The 18,008-nt window shown below is 48.3% G+C and overlaps 2 protein-coding genes across 3 annotated transcripts in view; one reads left to right on the forward strand and one right to left on the reverse strand.

The window, feature by feature from the left end:
* TCERG1 (transcription elongation regulator 1) overlaps positions 1 to 7,642 on the forward strand; it is a 29,231-nt gene extending 21,589 nt beyond the window's left edge. Inside the window, 6 exon segments of the mRNA XM_030458946.1 lie at positions 3,120 to 3,284; positions 3,800 to 3,982; positions 4,379 to 4,558; positions 5,508 to 5,591; positions 5,846 to 5,946; positions 6,527 to 7,642. Coding sequence (XP_030314806.1) covers positions 3,120 to 3,284; positions 3,800 to 3,982; positions 4,379 to 4,558; positions 5,508 to 5,591; positions 5,846 to 5,946; positions 6,527 to 6,728 — 915 coding nt within the window. The 3' untranslated portion in view covers positions 6,729 to 7,642.
* Positions 7,643 to 11,387: 3,745 nt separating this feature from the next.
* PPP2R2B (protein phosphatase 2 regulatory subunit Bbeta) overlaps positions 11,388 to 18,008 on the reverse strand; it is a 55,073-nt gene continuing 48,452 nt past the window's right edge. For both annotated transcript variants that reach the window (XM_030459283.1, XM_030459285.1), the window contains exons 5-9: positions 17,595 to 17,772; positions 16,074 to 16,238; positions 12,592 to 12,761; positions 12,322 to 12,413; positions 11,388 to 11,755 (exon numbers count right to left, since the gene is read on the reverse strand). In XM_030459283.1, the coding sequence (XP_030315143.1) occupies positions 11,476 to 11,755; positions 12,322 to 12,413; positions 12,592 to 12,761; positions 16,074 to 16,238; positions 17,595 to 17,772 (885 nt within the window). In that variant the 3' untranslated portion in view covers positions 11,388 to 11,475. The remainder of the gene's footprint in view (positions 11,756 to 12,321; positions 12,414 to 12,591; positions 12,762 to 16,073; positions 16,239 to 17,594; positions 17,773 to 18,008) is intronic.

The raw sequence follows: 18,008 nt of genomic DNA on the forward strand, positions 1-18,008 counted from the left end.
AATGAATCCCAAATGTCATTTGAGCCCCGAGTCCATAGCAGGGAGCAGCGCTCACCAGGGGGGAGCGGCTGCTGTGGAGGTGGCACCAAACCCTGTCAGACAGGCAGCCACTTACACGGCTGTCCCTGTGTGCTGTGTGAGTGGAGAAAACACCCTCTGAAGCCTAATCATTTCTGACATTTTAAGGTCTGCAATGTTTATTTTGGCGTAGAAAATTATTGCAAATTTCACCTGCTGCGCATGCTCGCCAAGGAGCAGGATGCTGAGTAGCAGGTGGGATGTCAGGGTGGTTTTGTTACCCAGTAAGATCTGCATTTTTTTTTTTTTTAAATCTAGAAACTCTGGTCTAATTTGGTTCTCTATTTTTTTCCATGTGTTGAGTTATGGCTGATATTTTCAATAAATGATTATGCTTTCAGAGGGGAACTGATGTAGTTCAAAACTAGAATTTTACCTGCTGCCTTTTGATTGTGCCTGTGGAATTTTAAAGCATTCTTGCAGCTTCATAGTGCAGCTGGAGACTTAAAAAAAAAAAGAATTAAATGCTTGTTACGTTGTTGCATGATTGTTCTAAAGTTGAAAAGTTAAAAGAAGAGAGATTGTGTTTGTTTGCTTTTGAAATAATGTTTTTTTTTTCTCCAAAAGCCTTTTGTAACCATTTTATGTATTCTGTTTTATAACAAGTGGATAGACTTTACAGTTATGTGCTGTGCGGCCTGTCAATCAGTTCAGTCTGACAGCTGTCAATCACTGACACGCAAATATTATGGGATTCCCTAGTGAGGAAAGAATTGGTATCTCTGTGTGGTGACTTTAGCCTCCCGCAGTTCCGGTACTTTACATTTTTTTAGTTTTTTTCCTTGTGAAGTGATGAGAGTTGTACCTGCAATGTGTTAACTGCCAAAAAAAAAAAAAAAAAAAAGACTTCTAAATGCACCTGAAATATTTCCAGTCTTATTTTCCTTTGATTTTGAAAGTGCTTAAAGCATAAAAGAAAATCGAAGGCATTTAACCCGAAGCTTTCTCAGTCTGATTTTAAAGTCCAAAATCTTTATTTAAGGAGGATCAACTCACAGAAATCTGTAACGTGAGGGGTTTTAAATTACAAAATGTTTTGATTTTGCTTCATGGAGTTACAGCTGATGGGATGGTGGTGGAGCAGCCAGCTTCTCCAGAGGTTTTCACTCGCCTGTCTCCTCTCAGTGAGTAAATACAGGGGCAGTGCTGCGGCTCCGTGGGGAAGCAGGGCTGGGGTAGCACTGACAAGCAGCTCGCCTGCTGTCCCAGCTTTCTGCTGCTGCCTCTCCTCCAGCATCAGTTCTCTTGCCAACGTTCTGCTGTCTCAGCTGGTGATGGTGTGGAGAGACACACCAGGCTCGTAAGGTTGCAGCAGAGCTGTGATCTCAGAGGGTTATCCCTTGGTGAGATGGTTTTGACTCAGTTTTTTCTGAGACAGTTTCACCTTTTTTTAAAATTGGAAACCAAGCTGCTCTCCTTGTGCTGCCTGCCTGGCAGACAACCCATGCCTGAGGAGCACCCGGGGTGCTGCTGGTGCTCCCCTTACCTTACAGACTTCTGTAGTGACATCTGGGAATTGGGGGGTTTTTAACAAATATTTCCAATGCCATGGCTTAGAAAGCTTCATCTTTTCAGTACTGCATGCATGTTTTAAGATGTTTTGAAACAGCATTCTGAATTTTACAATGAATAAATGGTTTGCTTAGCATTTTGTTCAGTTACTTTAAGAAAAAAGTGATACTGCTGTAGAATTAGAGCAGCTTCCCACCAGCACTAGCCAGTTTTTTCTAATCTCTGCTTACTATCTTAATCTCTCTGAGATGGTAAAGAAAAAAAAAAGTATAAAGCCTTTTATGTTTACATGTTAGTATTGTGAAGAGCTAAAATTATTGGTGGGTAAGGCTGCAGAATGTTGGTTCTGCTCTTTATTTTGTTCTTGCATTCTGTAACTAAACACATCTGTAGGGTTGGGTTGGTTTATCTGTCCATCTGCTCCTTTCCCCTCTCAGCCTCAGTGTTCTGCAGCCAAGCTGCTTTGGGTGGTTTCCTTTTTTAACAGGAAGAGGAGGGGAGATAAGTAGCAAAAAAATTAACATCCAACCCTTCTCCCAGACATTGTTTTTTTCTTTTTAATGTGTGCCATGAAGCAGATGTTGCTGACTGGCCCAGCAGGGTGTGGGATGCTGTGGAGGCAGTGTGCTCCCCCCTGCCCAGGGACCCCTCCAGACATCCCCAGCACCCAGCCTGCCCTTGCCTCTGCTGCAGGGATGGATCCTTAAAGACCAAACCAGCCTTCTAAGGCATAAAGTGGTGGGAATAAAAAGGAGAAAATGCTTAGGACCTCAAGTGCAGTAGGAGCAGGGAGACCACTGACCCCTGAACAAAGGATGTGTAGTAAAGGCAACTGCTGGTTCTGGGTGTCTGGATGAAAATGTATTGCCAGTTCTCTCAAGGTAAAAACCTGACAGGAGTGGTCCTCTGCCATGGCTTTTGCTGTGGACAGAAATTGGAACAGACTAAAACATTTCCTTAGACTTTTATGTATGTGTGCATATCCATCTTAAATGCTTTTAATTTATTACCATAAGTGGGTAACTCTTTATTGGTTAGACCCATTTTAAGACATTGCAGATCCAAGAATTCACCTCTGTTCATTGTACACTTGGAGAGTGAACCCGTAAATACTTGATTTTAGAGCCCTGTTTAAAACTGCATAGCTTCTGTGGTATTGATATGCAAAATGCTATAATGTAGAATCATTAACTCGTTGCTTTGAGAGATACATGTAAGCTCGAAAAAGAAGCTTAAATTGGAGTAAAAACTGTATAGATGATTCATTCTTTAAAGAATATAGTTCATCTGAGATGTAGCAGATCTTAATGCATCTGCTTTAGCAAAGTTGTCCCAAGGGAAAGTGAGTTTCAGACGTGGTTATGTCTAAATTCAGAGCTTTAGTGATTTCCCTGAGTTGTAATGGTATATAATGTTAATAAGCTTCCCTCTCTCGGAGGTAAGTTGACTCCTTTTTTCGTAAGAGCAAACCACTGTGTGTCAAGGTACCTTTCTCAAGTATTGTCTTTCTGTTTCTGTCTGTAAAACAGATCAAAATGGACTTCTTTGAGCTTCTGGCTAATCACCACCTGGACAGTCAGTCTCGCTGGAGCAAAGTGAAGGACAAAGTGGAGACTGACCCCCGTTACAAAGCAGTGGATAGCTCTTCTCAGAGGGAAGACCTCTTCAAACAGTACATAGAGAAAATAGCTAAGGTATGCATGTGACTTCCAGAAGTGTTAGCTGTGAAGCCATAGCTTGTAAAAATGGCTGTAAAACTTCAGAAAACACAGATACCAGGTGGGTTACTTACAGGGTGGGCAGTTTCCTTTGCTGTCATGTTTTTGCAAGCTTCCTTCAGGAGTGTAGCTGGGTCATACACAAATCCTTCACTGACTCTTCTCTCTTAATCCAATATTCCTACTGCCTGCTCTTCCAGGCAATTAATGGTTGAAAATATAAAGCTGGCTATCTAATAGCAATACCACTCTCCCTCATTACTCAGAGTTTGTTTGTGCTGTTACACAAACAGCACACTCCTGGGAAGAGTTGTTCTGTGATCAGCTCTGTGGCCAAACTTCTCTTGTGCCTTGTAACCCAGGAGCTCCAAGTCACTCCCCAGTGTTTCATTCCAAGATGCTTTTGATTTGATAACCCTTTCCTTGGCCTGTCTGTCTGGTGGAAGGTGGTGTGTTGCTCTCCTGAGGGAAGTTTGTTCTTCATATTTCAGAATTTAGATTCTGAGAAGGAGAAGGAGCTGGAGAGGCAGGCTCGGATCGAGGCGAGTTTGCGGGAGCGGGAGCGGGAGGTGCAGAAAGCTCGTTCAGAGCAGACCAAGGAGATTGACAGAGAACGTGAGCAGCACAAACGTGAGGAAGCTATACAGAACTTCAAAGCCCTGCTGTCTGACATGGTGAGTTGGGGCCTTCATCCTCATCCTCGCACTGCCTAAAAGCTTTTTGGCATTCGTGGTAAGGTTTAAATAGAAATAGAATCCTGTCCTTCTCCCCACTCGCTGCTGGAGTTTTGCTTTGGTTGGATGAGAACACCTGGCTGGCATTTGGGATTCATGGATGGCATCAGTGGGGCATCTCCACCTGCACCTGAACTGGTGTGACATTCCTCCTGACACTGCCTGTGTTAGTGTTTGTAGGGAAGCTGCTATACAATCTCTTGTTCAAAAGCTGTTTCGTTGGGGTTATTTATCTTTTGTGTCAATCTTAAGAGAAATTTAAAAAAAAAGAAGACTGAGAAATGCCATGAACTGGTGAAAAAATGGCTTTAAGAAAACGATGATCTTTTGTCTCAGGTGCGTTCCTCAGATGTGTCCTGGTCTGACACCAGGAGGACTCTGCGCAAAGATCATCGCTGGGAATCTGGATCCTTGCTAGAGAGAGAAGAGAAAGAGAAGCTCTTTAATGAGCACATTGAAGCACTTACCAAAAAGAAGAGGGAACACTTCAGGCAGCTTCTGGATGAAACCTCAGCGGTAAGAGCTGTCTGTATTTAACCTCACATCTCTGCCAGCCCAGTGTGATTTATCTGCTTCTGTGCTTCTCTCTCACAGTATGATTTGTTTGGTTTTATTTCCAGGCTTTCACCACTCTCTTTTCTTCTTTGTAACAGAATTTGTGTATTGTTTCCCTACCTGTTTATCTTGAGTGTTATTTTGATCTGACATACAGTTAACTTACATTCAAGCTTCTAATCAGTGATCTTTTTATCTCCTGCAGGATGTTAGTTTTCTTCAGCACTGAGTTATTTGATACTCTTTGACATCTTGCTTTTTCAGATATCCAGTGTTTGTCTTAATGAATATCAGTATCTAATCATACCAAGGTCATCTGTTTGATGTTCTCCTGCTCTATCTTGTGCTACTGAATCTGAACTTTGATTCTCTGTAATGCTTTGGAGATCTGTCACCTGTTCTGAGTACTGTGGGGGTTTAGTGAGTCTTGCTTTTTTTTTTAGTTATGTGCCCATTTCAGTCAGCTAGCTTTTAACCTGGAAGTTTTTACCTTTTTTTTTTTTTTTTATGCATTAGTTAAAAATCCTTAGAACATTAGGTGAATTTTTAGTGTGACAGAACAAAATGACAGACATGTAACCCTGAAGCAAGTTTTCTGTGGGTGAATTTTAACAACACATAGACATAAATATTTACTGGAGAGATACCTTGGGGTGTAAATGATGTTTGTGAGGACTTTGATCTGAAAATGCCATCTCAAAATACTAAAGAAAAGTAAATATATAAAATCAACTAAAAATCAACTAAAAATATGAATGTAATAATGTAAATAATCAACACCTAAATATGGCAACAACTTTGTCAGTAGATGTGGGAGATACTTTGAAGCTTCAGATGTAGTAATATTTACAGTCTGTGTTACTAGAATCTCATTGTCATTTAATTTAACTATTTTTGCTTCTTTTGAAAGATAACTTTAACATCAACATGGAAAGAAGTGAAAAAAATCATTAAAGAAGATCCAAGGTGCATTAAATTTTCCTCGAGTGACAGGGTAAGAGGTTTGCATCACTGTTGCTAGCTGGGTATAGTGCAGGATACCCACAGGTCAGTTCCTGGTGCTGAAGTGGTTTCTGGGCTATGTGAACAGAAGTACTGCTTTTTTTAAGTACTGCTTAATTTAAAAAAAATTCAAACCATAAAACATGAAGGAAGTATAATTAACATAATTTTGCATGCATTAAATTGCATGAAGTGCTCAATCTGCATTCAGTGTTCCAGGTTTAATCTTTTTTTTTTTTCTCTCAGAAAAAACAAAGGGAGTTTGAGGAATACATTAGAGACAAATACATTACTGCCAAAGCTGACTTCAGGACACTACTGAAAGAGACCAAATTTATCACATACAGGTGAGCAGAGCCAAGGACAGCCCTTCCTACTGTGCCTTTCCACAGCAGAGCCAAGAACCTGATGCCTGTGGCCAGCTCTGGTTCCTGGGGTGCTGCTGCCCCTCAGCTGGGGGGCAGTGTGCCCCCCTCGGGCCCTTGCTCAGATTTCACAGCCAAATTCTAATTGTTGGCCTCCTTTAGTTCAAGAATTTTAAAAACTGGCTTGGGTTTTTTTGTTTGTTTGTTTGGTTGGTTGGTTTTTGGTTTTTGTCCCCTCCATGTTTTATCATTTCTGTAGTTGATGTAGTGCTGCACAGGGCACCCCCACACAAGTCTTCCATCGTGTTTAATTAGTGCAGCTCAGACCTGGGCACCAAGCCTTTATTGCCCATGCCTGGAGCCCTGGTGATGTGCCTTGCCCTGACCTCAGGTGGCACCTTTGGAACCAGGAAGGTGCCCATGTCTCTGCACCCTCTCCCTGCTTTGCCTTTCCCTTGGTTCCTCGGAGCAGCCATGGTGGGAGCAGGGGGGGGTTCCTGAGGTCCTCTCTGCTTCCTGGACACCCTGGGGTGGTGGTGATGATTCTTACCTTTGCTTTCAGATCCAAAAAGTTGATCCAGGAGTCAGATCAGCACCTGAAAGATGTAGAGAAGATCCTCCAGAACGACAAGCGCTACCTGGTCCTGGACTGCGTCCCCGAGGAGAGGCGCAAGCTCATCGTGTCCTACGTGGATGACCTGGACCGCCGGGGCCCACCCCCCCCTCCCACAGCTTCAGAGCCCACCAGAAGAACAACAAAATAGTTAGGAAGCACCCTCCAGGCAAGGGTATCTGTTAAATCAAAAAAAGCTTGCATGAGCCATCTGTCAGGTTTATACATACACATCACCGTGAATATATTGCAAAACCATCTGAGGAGCAGAGGAAGAAGCAGCGTTTGTGAACAGGAAATGGTCTCCAGGGCAGCAGGGAGGGGGGAATCAGCCACACAAACTCAGGTTAAAGGTTATTTATGAGTTTGTGGGGAGTGACTGACACAAAAAAAAACAAAACAACCAAACAGCATATGGGCTGTGTTTGGAAACTTCAGATCTGGGAGCAGGGCAGTGTCTGTTGGTGAGGTGGGGGTGGCTGATGTTGGGAGGCATTCTCAGCAGTGTCCTACACCAGGTGGAGCTTGTGGGATGCACTGGTACCCAGGGGGTGTCCATCTGCAGGAGGGGGGGGGGGCTGGCTGGTGGCTCACACTGATCACTGAGGCTGCTCTGGAAACACCAGCCCCAGTTCTCTGCTTGCTTTCATCCCTGTAAGCAGAATTAAATCCCTCGAGCTGAGGGAGGAGAATTGGGACTAAGAGACTGAAGTAAATTTGTTCACAGCTCTGCTTTGTTCCTTTCCCCATCCATGAGTTAGAAGCAAAATCAGGTTGCTCTGCCCAAGTGAAGATTTGTCTAATAATTTTTACTCAAAGTTGGAAACACTTGGTAAATATCAGTGGTCACAGAGCAGAACAGGACGGTTGTATAAACACATTTTTATTTACAAGAAAGTGATCTTTACATACTTCTGGATTAGACTGTGGATTTCCCCTCTGGGCAATTCTTGTAAACTATACTCCTGTTTTGAATGTTAAACTTGTGTTTCTAAAGTTTAATTTTGAAATGTTGGGATTGTTCAGTTTATGTATTTGAACTACAATAAACCAACCCTTTTTATATATGGATTGTACAGGCCTAATAACAGTTTTTGTTGGACTTTGCTGGACTTGTGAACTTACAAGTAAAGCGAGCAACTGAAGTCATATTGCCTAAATTCTTGGCTGTGTGTGGCAAAACAGTGCCTGAGGCTCTGTGGAACATGGGGGCAAACTGCAGCACAGCAGGGAGGTGAGGGAGGTGGTTTTCTGGGTTAGTTTTTCAGACTTTTGCTTAAATGTGGGCTGGCAGTGTCCAAGTATTTCTTCTGCTTCTTTTGTGCATGTCATGGACCTCTTCCTCTGAGCTGACTGCTGGGAAAGGTTGATTCTTCATGAGAAACTGTTTTTTTTTGTCCAGCCATTACTCAATGGAGGGGAAGGTCCCTCCTCTCCACCCTACAGCAGAAAGCAGCACCTGGGAGTGGAGGCAGAGAGGAGGATTGGCCAGAATTGTTAAACCTTGGGGGAAGTGTCATTCTCACCTGGGAAGTACAGAGAGAACTCTGCTGGGGGGCAGGGGGAGGCTGTGGATGGGGCTGGGGGGGACAGCAGAGCTGCCCATGGTTCCACCCTCCTTGGACCCATGAAATCCCATCCCATGATGCCCTCCCCGAGGCCACAGAGGGACAGAGGGAGGAGGATGATGGTGATGGTGAGAATTGTGGCCCTGAGAGCAGGAGGAGGCTCTCTGCCAGAAAATGAATGTTTCTTCCTTTGCCTCATGCAGCCCTGCAGGAAGCCAATGCATTTTTCATGACTGTTTTAAAACCCAGTTAACACGCTCATTAAACGAATACGAGCACTATTAATTTTAATTTATCTTGTTTATGGAGACCAGATGTTCGTTAACATTTATTTATCTGTTTATTCCATGGATAAAGCAGGGCCCTGGGGGTGCTGCCTCTGCAGCTATGGCCAGAGGAGAGGCTGGTGACACAGGACATGGTGAGCTGGCCCCCTCTGTCTCCCATGGCAGGAAGAGTCTGTAGGATCCTAATGCAGAGAAGGTTGGGTACAGGGGATGCTGACAACTTTTCCATCCCCTTTCCTGTGGCAGCCCAGCCCTGCCCTTGGGATGCTGCTGTGGCTGAGTGCTCACAACAGGCCAGCAGGGCAGGGGTTAAATGGAAGCAAGCTTAGGAACTGGAAAGAAACTCAGAATTTGAAAAGGCAGAGTAATTTCTGGGGTGAGGAGCTGCAGTCCATCACTGCCCAGCTGGACTGTTCCTCTGCAGTGCTCCATGCAGCACTGGTTTTCCACAGGGGTACAGGCAGACGTGGCAGGGTTGGGTGCCAGAAGCCTTGCTGGGAGTTCCGAGGAGCTCTCTGAGTGTCTGGGACACTTGCCCAGAGGCTCTTCCCAAGAGAATGGTCCAGGTGCCAGCCCCAGCCTGGAGATGCTCACCCAGGAGTAAACCCAGGCTTGGATCCCTGCACGTTGCAGCAGATTGGGGTCAGGCAGTTAATGTGAAGGTAAATGAGTGGCTGTTTGAATAACATTTCATTGACAGTGTAATCCATGCCCTGCAGCTTCTAATTAAGTGCTGCTGTTCAAATTCATCACCAAGAACAGCAGAGAATTAGCAGAGGGACAGCAGAGGAACTGACAGCTCCTCTTGATGCTTCAGCAAATAATGGGGATTTGTCCTGAAGAGGCTGAGCTGCTGGATGCTCCCTTCTGGAGGTGCGTTTGGGGGTGGTGAGGTGGGGTGCTGGATCAGACTGCTCAGGGTCACCCCTGGTCACCTCTCAGAGCCCTCTCACTGGGGATTGTTTAGTGCTGAATCCAGGCTGGTGTCTGGGATGGGATCAGAGCTGCTCCCTGCACCAGTGCACAGGACATGGTCGTGGCTGTCAGCTGCCCCATGGCCACCACTTCACAGGTCCCTGGGTGTCCCCACCCTCCCACAGGCTGCCAGCAGTGGGTGCAGGACCCCTGGGATGTTTTCTCAGCCCCACTGTGACTTTCTCAGTGGCCTCTGTGCCCAAGGACCTCACCAGGGCATCAATCCAGCTGGAGGGGGAGGCTGCGTTATCCCTGGTTATCCACTGTGTCCTCAGGAGTGACACGGGAACCCCGGGGGCTTTGGGACCCCCCAGCACAGACCTGGCAGCCACCCTCTGACCTGCAGACACCACCACAGAGCTCCTGTCACCCAGCAGAGGCACAACAAGCAGCACACAGGTATGTTTGGGAGAAATTTACTTCTGATACCAGAGTGTAGGCTTTCTTTACAAGAACAAAAAAAAGAACATTTGTTTTTAAAAAATGGTTCATTTACTCTTGCTATTTTTTTTTATTTATTTACCATTTTATTTAAAAAAAAAAACAAAACAAACAATGGAGTTACTCCTGGAAGTCATCACTGGTACCAGGTCTGTAACCCAGTGCCCTTTGTCTTGTCCCTTGTGGTCACTCCTCTGACGGTGCTGCTGTCCCCACCTGGGACAGAGGGGGGGGTCTGGGCTGGGGACCCCCCTGCACAGCTCCAGGTTCTCCCCGTGGTCCCTATGATCCATTCCTCTGGTACCAGAGCTGGGAGGCTGGGGAGGGACGGGCTGAGAGCTTGTCCCAGTGGGGCCAGACCTTGGGAATGTCCCTGCCAGGATGCAGGGGTGGGTGGGGGTCCCCCTGGGTCAGGAGGGTCACCCTGACTGAGCCACTTCTAAAGTGACAGTGTTGAAGTTATCTTCTTTTTTTTTTTTTAATTGACTATGTATTCAGTTGCTTTTTTGCAGCTTGACTGAAATAGTGTTTCTTTTTTTTTTATTGAACAGATGCTCAAGAAAAAGAGGGACCTGAACAATCTTCAGAGTAGAAAGGGGCAGCCTTGCCATGCAAAGAGAAAGAGTTATTGTTTTTATTATCATTATCATTATTATTATTATAACGTAGGACCCCAGACAGCCTCTCCCTGAAGCAGTCAGGTGCCAACAGCAGTATATGGTTGGATTCTTTTTTTTAAAAGGTCATAAATTAGCAACTTATACTTTATCTTTAAAAAAAATGAATAAATAAATTAATTAATTAAAAGAGAGAGAGAGAGTCACAACATGCAAGAGCTTACAACAGAACAAATAGAAATGACCAAAGCAAAAGACAAGAAATGCAGAAGAAAAGCCCAGGTTCAGTTTGGTTTGCAATCAATGCAGTTTGGAAGCATCATTTATAAAGGTATTTCATATACCAAAAAAGGCACCACAGTATCTACAAAGCCAAATCCTCAGGAGCAGTTCTGTGGGGTGGGGGGAGGCAGCAGCCTGGCTGCAGCAGAACCATCTTGGGGTGCAGCAGATCCCCCCCTCTAAGCTTGTCCATTGCAATTCTCAACTTTCCCATTTTACGTTTGGTTTTGCTGTCTCTGTTGTTAGAAACACACATGGAAAAAAAAAATAGAAGAAGACAAACGTGAAGAATGGCAAAGGGGCTGATGGTCTGGATCTGGCAACCTAACACGTGGGGTATTTCTAGGATCAGGTTTAAACAGCACGAGTGGGGCTGCTGCACCCCAAAATCCCCAGGGTGGGGGGTGTGTGCCCAGCACAACCCCCCCAAAACTGCCCCCTTCCACACTGGTGCATCAGCAGACCACCACCCCCCACCCCCCGTTACACCTGAACACTCAGTGTGTAAATAAAGAGAAATGTGGTGTCCGCTGGGGGTGCTCCCACCACCCTCTGCACAGCCACTGCAGAGCAACAACTGAACACAGGAACAGGAAGGAAAAGGGGAAAACAAGGAAAAAAAAAAAAAAGGGAAAAAAAAAAAAAGAAGAAAGAAAGAAAAAACCATTTGAAATCTTGGTGTTTACTAGTGTTCAGTACATGAGAACCCTAAAGAACAACTTGTCCTCCTAGTTAACCTTGTCCTGGAATATATACAGGTTATTTGTTGCTGCCACGGCAATGATGTTCTCGGAGGGGTGCCAAGCTGTGTGCAGGATCTTTTTGCTAAAGTCCAGACTGTCCACGCTAATTTCATCTTTCCTCCTCTTGCCCCCCACGCAGACCTTGCGGGGTTTGAGGACGGCGCGGGGTTTGCTGTTCTCCCGAGAGGCCTCCAGGGTCACGTCCCGCTTGGTGTTGCGGTCGAACATGCGAAAGAAGTTGTTGTAGGATCCGGTCATGATGACACTGAGGGGACAGGAGGAGGCAGGAGGGTCACCACGAGGCTGACACCCCCAGAGGAACCATGACAAGCCCAGCACTGGGGGGTCCTGCACCCAAAGGCTCAGGTTTATCCCCAGGTCGTCCTGAACCCAGGGAACGTGCAGTGGGGAGGAAATTCAGGTGAGAGAGTCACGGAATCACTGAGGCTTGAAAAGACCTCTGATCATCAAGCTAACCCCAGCACATCAGTCAGACCATGGCACGAGTGCCTCTCCTCAAACACCTCCAGGGATGGGGACTCCACTGCTTCCCTGGGCAGTCCATCCCAATGCCACCTCCATCAGGAAGAGGGCTCTGCCAATCCAGAGCCAAACACCTCAACCCCTCCTCCAGACGTGGATGAGATGGAGACGGGAGATGGACCCCCCCCCCAGAAGGGAGCCAGGATCCCAGCAGGGACCCTCCGCAGTGCCAGGGTGCAGGGCTGTGGGTTTAGGGGATCCCTCTTTTACCCACAGGGACCTCTCCAGGCAGGGTGGGGATGATGTGGGGACCACGTGGCAGCCACCAGGCCACCCGGAGCTGCTCACCTGTCGGAGCCATTCCAGACACACTCAAACTTGTCGAAGATGCAGTCGTTCTCGTAGAGAGAGCAGAGCTTGCTCCTCAGGTAGTCATGGACCTGCCAGAGGGAGGATGGAGTCAGGCCTGATGGGGCAATGATCCCCCTGCAAATGGCACTGCCCACCTTTAACCGTTCCTCGTTCATTTTACAGGATTTAACAGCACTGCACTGCCACTCACCAGGCTCACCAAGGTGGTGCCCAAGCCCTGGAGGTGCCCACCCCTCCCACACTCACCTGGTAGGTCTCGATGGGCCGGTTCTCCATGTTCAGGTCCCACACCTTGACTGTGAGATAGTCCCGGGTCATGATGTACCTCCCACTGTGGCTGAATTTGACATCGGAGATGGAGGAGATGATCTCAGAAAAAAACGACCGGTTACTGGGGTCTTCGGGCTCTTCAAAAACTGCACAAGAGAAAAGGACAAACCCTGGTGTCAGACAAGGCAGGAGCTCCCTGTCCCCATCCTGTTGCTGCAGGATGCTCCTGGGAGGGGAGCAGACGCTCCCAGAGCCTCAGAACCACACAGCAAAGGAGGCTCCAGGGACCTTCAGAGGCACCCGTGTCCCCACGGGATGTCACCACAGCACCGCAGGCCAACGCTCCCCACTCCCCTGTGTGTCCTAGACCTGGGACATGCCTGTATTTTCATGCATTTTTCTTGGCACAACTGAAGCTCCTTTGTTCCCAACGCGTGCGATGAGCAAGGAGGATCATCAGAGACCAATCTGTCAACAGCACTGAGAAACCCGGAGATTTAGAGCCTTGCACGCCACCTCTGCTCTCTGGAAATCAATGTGCAGCCTAACCAAAAGTCCATGTGAATATTTTATAGCCACTGCAACCCACGGATTTAATCTGATCAGTCTTTGAATAAATCACAGCTTCTACAGTTTGAAGGAGACAGGTGAAGTTCCAAATCAAATGTATTTACAAATTTCATTTCCAAGTAACATCAGCTGGGCAAGTATGGCTTTAAAAAAAAACAAAACCAACCCTAGAGATGCTGCTGGTGCAGGGACATCTGTCCAGCCCCCTCTTTCCACACCCAGATGGTGGAACCACTGCCTGATGTGCTGGCAGAAATGATCTGCCTGCAAACCAGGGATGGCACTGCCCACTGCAGGACATCATTAGCTCCTGGTGGGGTTGGAGGAAGGAGATTATTGGTTTCTGGGTGACACTACCAGCTCTGATCTGCTCCAGCTAAAACCTGGGACAGTTGAGGGCTCAGCTCAGCTCACTCACCCCACGAGTCTCCAGCACTGGATTTGTCTGCACAAAGAAGTGAGTTTTCTAACAGGGAATCAGCTCTCTCTGCTCTACTCATGAAACCTTTTTCCTCTATAAAAGGCCTGAAAGGAAAAAAATAGGTAGAGAGAACATGCTGTGGCTGGGAGATGGGAGCAAATGTGTGTTGCCAGAGTTGGTTTGGCTCCCCAGAACAAACCAGAGAGATCAGAGAAATTAACTTGGTCTAGACACACGTGTTTCACCCCATTGCTCCCCTCTCCTTGGAAAGACGTGGCTGGCAGAGCCCACATGCCCTCTCTGTCCTCCTCCTCCTCCTCCTCCTCTTTTGTGCCTCCTGGCTTCCAGGTCACACCAGCTGCCCTGAGCAACCTGTCAGATGAGAGGACTTTGGATCAATCCACCCAAGCTATCCATGGATCTGTCTGAGCTATTTGGTCAATCTACCCCAGCTATCCATTGGATCCATCCAATCCATCCATAGTTATTCCCTGCTGAGATTTTGTGCTGTTCCCAGGACTGGTCACCACTTCTCTTCCTCCCAGACAAAGCACCAATTGGGACCACAGCACACAGCTGGGCAGGGGCTTGCAGAGCTATTTTTGCTCCCTGTCTGAAGGCTTTTCTCCTGCTGCAGCAGCAGATCCAGGCTGCTGAGCTCATGGAAAGGATTTCTGAGCACTAATTCTCTGTTACACAACAAACCTCTTTTCCCCTGACAGTGGGCAGGGGCTGCTCCCTCTGCCAGCCCCTCCCCAGGACCTCCTCCCTGGGCAGAGCAAACCCTGTGGTGGTCAGGAAGGAAGCCTTGGCCCATGGGGTGTCCCTGCCCCTCGGGAGCCCTCGACACCTCTCTACCACCTGCAGCAGCCATGCAGAGGAGGGGCTTTGCTTTTCTAGAGTTCCATCTGCAATACCCCAGGGTAACACCTGAAGGCTGATGGGTTCCTCATCAAAGCAGCTTCGTCTGCAGCTGCTTTCTAACTGAAGCTGAAAATCTTTTCAGCAGACAACAAATGTGTGTCCGTGTTGCTGTAGGCAAAGGCTTCCCTTTGGGAAGCAGGCTCCACTTGGAGCTTTTTGTTCCAGGAGTTTGGTGGGTACCACCACAGGTGGCTGCTTGGAGTGAAAATGGGAAGCCCAATGCCTTTTGCTATGGGGAAATAACTGTGGTGACCCTCCACAGGGGTTCCCCTCACCTTCCCATGTGATTTTCAGAGCAAGATTCCTTTTGCAGGCATTGCAGCTGCTCCAGTCTCCCCTTTGCCTTCCCAGGGGGGGGCTCTGGACAAGACACAGCTGTGGGCACCAGAGGCTCCTCACACACTGCCTCACCTGTGGCAGGAGCCTCAAATGAAATGGGCAAACAGAATTTAATAAGAGCAGCATATCAGTAAAAGCTGACCCTGAGCAGCACACAGCATCTGTCTAAATAAACATGACTGGGATGTGCCATGCTACCCTCTGCATTTTTATGAAACACTGACAGTTATTAAATGTCTGCATTGGAGGATTCTCCTCCTAAAGCCACTGCTGCTTTTCATTTTGAACTTTGATGAACTGTCTCAATTTCGACTCACGGATCCTCTGAACTGCAATTGACTGAGGCTGATGCTCCTGAGGGAGGGAGGGAAATCAATGAGGAAATGTCACAGGAGGGGTCAAACCCAGCCAGGAATCAGGTGAGCCCCGGGGGGATGCAGCAGTGCCCAGACAAAGGGGGATGCTGGGGGGGCTTCTGCTGCTGAAGTGTCAGGAGAATGAATTTTGTTTGCTCCTTAATTGTATTCTGGAAATGCAGGAACAGAAAGGTGTTTCTCTGAGGATTTGGGAAAACTGTCACTGGGTATCTCCAAGCTTTCAGGCAGTGATGCAAACCTTCTCTTCCATCCACTTTATTCCAGCTTAAAACCTGGTGTCCAGCTGTGACTGCAGCTCAGGAGCAATAGCTGGTGTGTAAGTCCCTGTTGCCTCCAGGAAACCTAAACCTGAAATGCACCCAGGTGCTCTCTGGATGTCCACTATTATCGTGGGGCTTCAGTAACTTGCACGTGTTGGTTTTTTTGGTTTTTTTTTCCCCAGAAGATACTGACCATTTTCTTCAGAAAATTCAAACAAGAACAGGAGACAGAGGAGTTGAGCTGCCTGGTCACAGAGCACAGCAGCCCTGGCTTCTGCTGCATTTCACTCTTGTAAAGGCAGAGACCAAACCCCTTTAGGTCTGTCCCATCTTTGTGTCCCATTTCCAGCACAGCCAGCCCACCCCAGGCAGCAGTCCCCAAAGGGCATGGGGACAGCACCCTGGGGAAACACCTCCTTTCAGTGCCCAGGGGAGCCCCAGGGCATGTGGCACCAGAGCCCAGCACATCCCAGGGGAAGATGGGGTGAGGTGTCAGGGCAGAGCTGAGCCCATGCTGCTCTGCACTCCCCTTTTTGGGGTGTTTTCCCCCATCCTGGCCGCACTCACACTTGGCGTGGCGGTCGCAGAGGGCAGCGGTGCGCATGTCGCACAGACGGATGGTGCCTTTGCTGCTGCTGTAGACAAAGGTGTTGCAGTGGTGGGGGTGGAACTCAGCAGCTGTGATCACCTCTGTCAGCTCCTCCATGTTGGCCGGCTTGATGTCCACGATGTCTGGCAGGGAGAGTCAAGGAGCCCCCGGCTCTTCCCTTGCTGCCCTCCCCAGGACATCTCAGGGCACCCAAACCAAAGTGTTCCCAGGAGAGCAGCACCATCCCGGGCAGTGCTGAGCCAGGACCAGCCAGGGACAGGTGACAAGGGACCCTCCCAGCCTGACACCCAGGCAGCGATCACAGCTGGAAGCAGCTCCGGGTCCTACAGAGTGATCCAGACACCCATCATGGGGTGATTCACCCACTGCTCAGAGGGGGGGAAAACAGCACCTTTCCCTGGAATGCAGATTGAGATCCTGCTGTTACTGACTCCACAGGAGTAAAACAAAAAGATGCAGAGGATGACATGAATTTCTCACCAGGGAGAGCCCACTGAGGCTGGTCCCACAGCTTGGCCAAGTGCAGCCAAACCAGAGACATCCCAGGAAGGGGCTCCAGGGCACTGGGCAGAGGTGACATTGACAGACTGGCAAGGCAGAGGAATGGGACATCTGAGTGGGCATCTCTCTGGTGATGTTTCTCCATCAATTCTTATCAACTATTTTGTGCTGCACTTGCACCTTGGCCAACCCTCCTCAGGCCATCCAAACTCCCTGAGGTCTTACCCAAACTCAGCACTCCTCATCAACCCAAAAAGTGAGAGACGTGTCAGCACTGCCCATCCCCACCCACCTCCAGCCCCCACCAGCCACACACCAGTGGCTGCTGAAATCCTCTCCAGCTGCCTAAATTTGCCACGTGCCCTGGGGGATTTCTCAGTAGGAAACAGGATATAAATATCAGTGATTATTAGTGTCCTGCTGTTATTCCTATGGCTGCTGTTACAAGGGTGACTTGGCACCACCTCATTTGCAGGGCTGTGATTGGCAGCCTGTCACCCTGCTGCAGGATATAAAGCAGGATTAGTATTTCCCCTCTCCCTCTCCCCCAGGGCATCTGTCTTCTCCATCACCCGCAGACCTCTCCCTCCCCATGCACACACCCTGCAGGCAGAATTGGAAACCTGGGGAGGCAGCAGCAGAGATGCCAGCCCAGCCCTGCACCAGGACAGCATCATCCCCTGCCCCTGAGCCCCTGCCAGCCCTTGCTGTAGGAACTGAGACCTCCAGGTGAGACACTGAGACTCCTGCTCATCACCATCACAGTGGGCATGGACACTGGCAGGGGATCAGCTCTGCTGCCTCCCAGGGGGTCAGTCCTTCCAGGTTTCTCTCCACCACTCACCTTCTCCAGGACCCTGTCTCCCCATCCAGCTTTCTCATTCTCCCAGGGCTCCCAGGGCTTTTCCACCTACCTCCCTTCCTCCTGCTTTTGGCTGGGTTGGGACCAGCTGCTGAGGGCAGGCACCAAAGGATACTAAAACTTTGATTTGTGATTTCAAAGTTCCACAGGTTTATCCTCAGGTCATCTGCTGACATATAGGTCTCGTAGTCGCTGTTGACAGAGATGGAGTTGATGTGGTAGGTGTGAGCATTGGCAAACACCCTCCGGGGGGTGGCTTCCACCATGAGATCCATGGGCCGGAGCACGGGAACCTGCGAGGTGGGAAGCAGAGCATCAGCACTCAGGGACAGGGTCTGGGGTCCCACCTGGCATGGGGGACACCCCCATGGGCTCCATCCACCCACCTCTGAATATTTCCCCACCCAGGAACCCTAAGGATTCTCTGAGTGCACCAGCAGGAGGGACACCAAAGCCTTTAAATCTGAAGAGAGGCAGCAGCAGCCCTGCTCAGATCTCTACTGCAGCAACCCTTCCTTCCTGGGAAAAA

This window comes from Calypte anna, chromosome 13 (assembly GCF_003957555.1).
Source record: "Calypte anna isolate BGI_N300 chromosome 13, bCalAnn1_v1.p, whole genome shotgun sequence".
In the NCBI taxonomy this organism is placed as follows: Eukaryota; Metazoa; Chordata; class Aves; order Apodiformes; family Trochilidae; genus Calypte; species Calypte anna.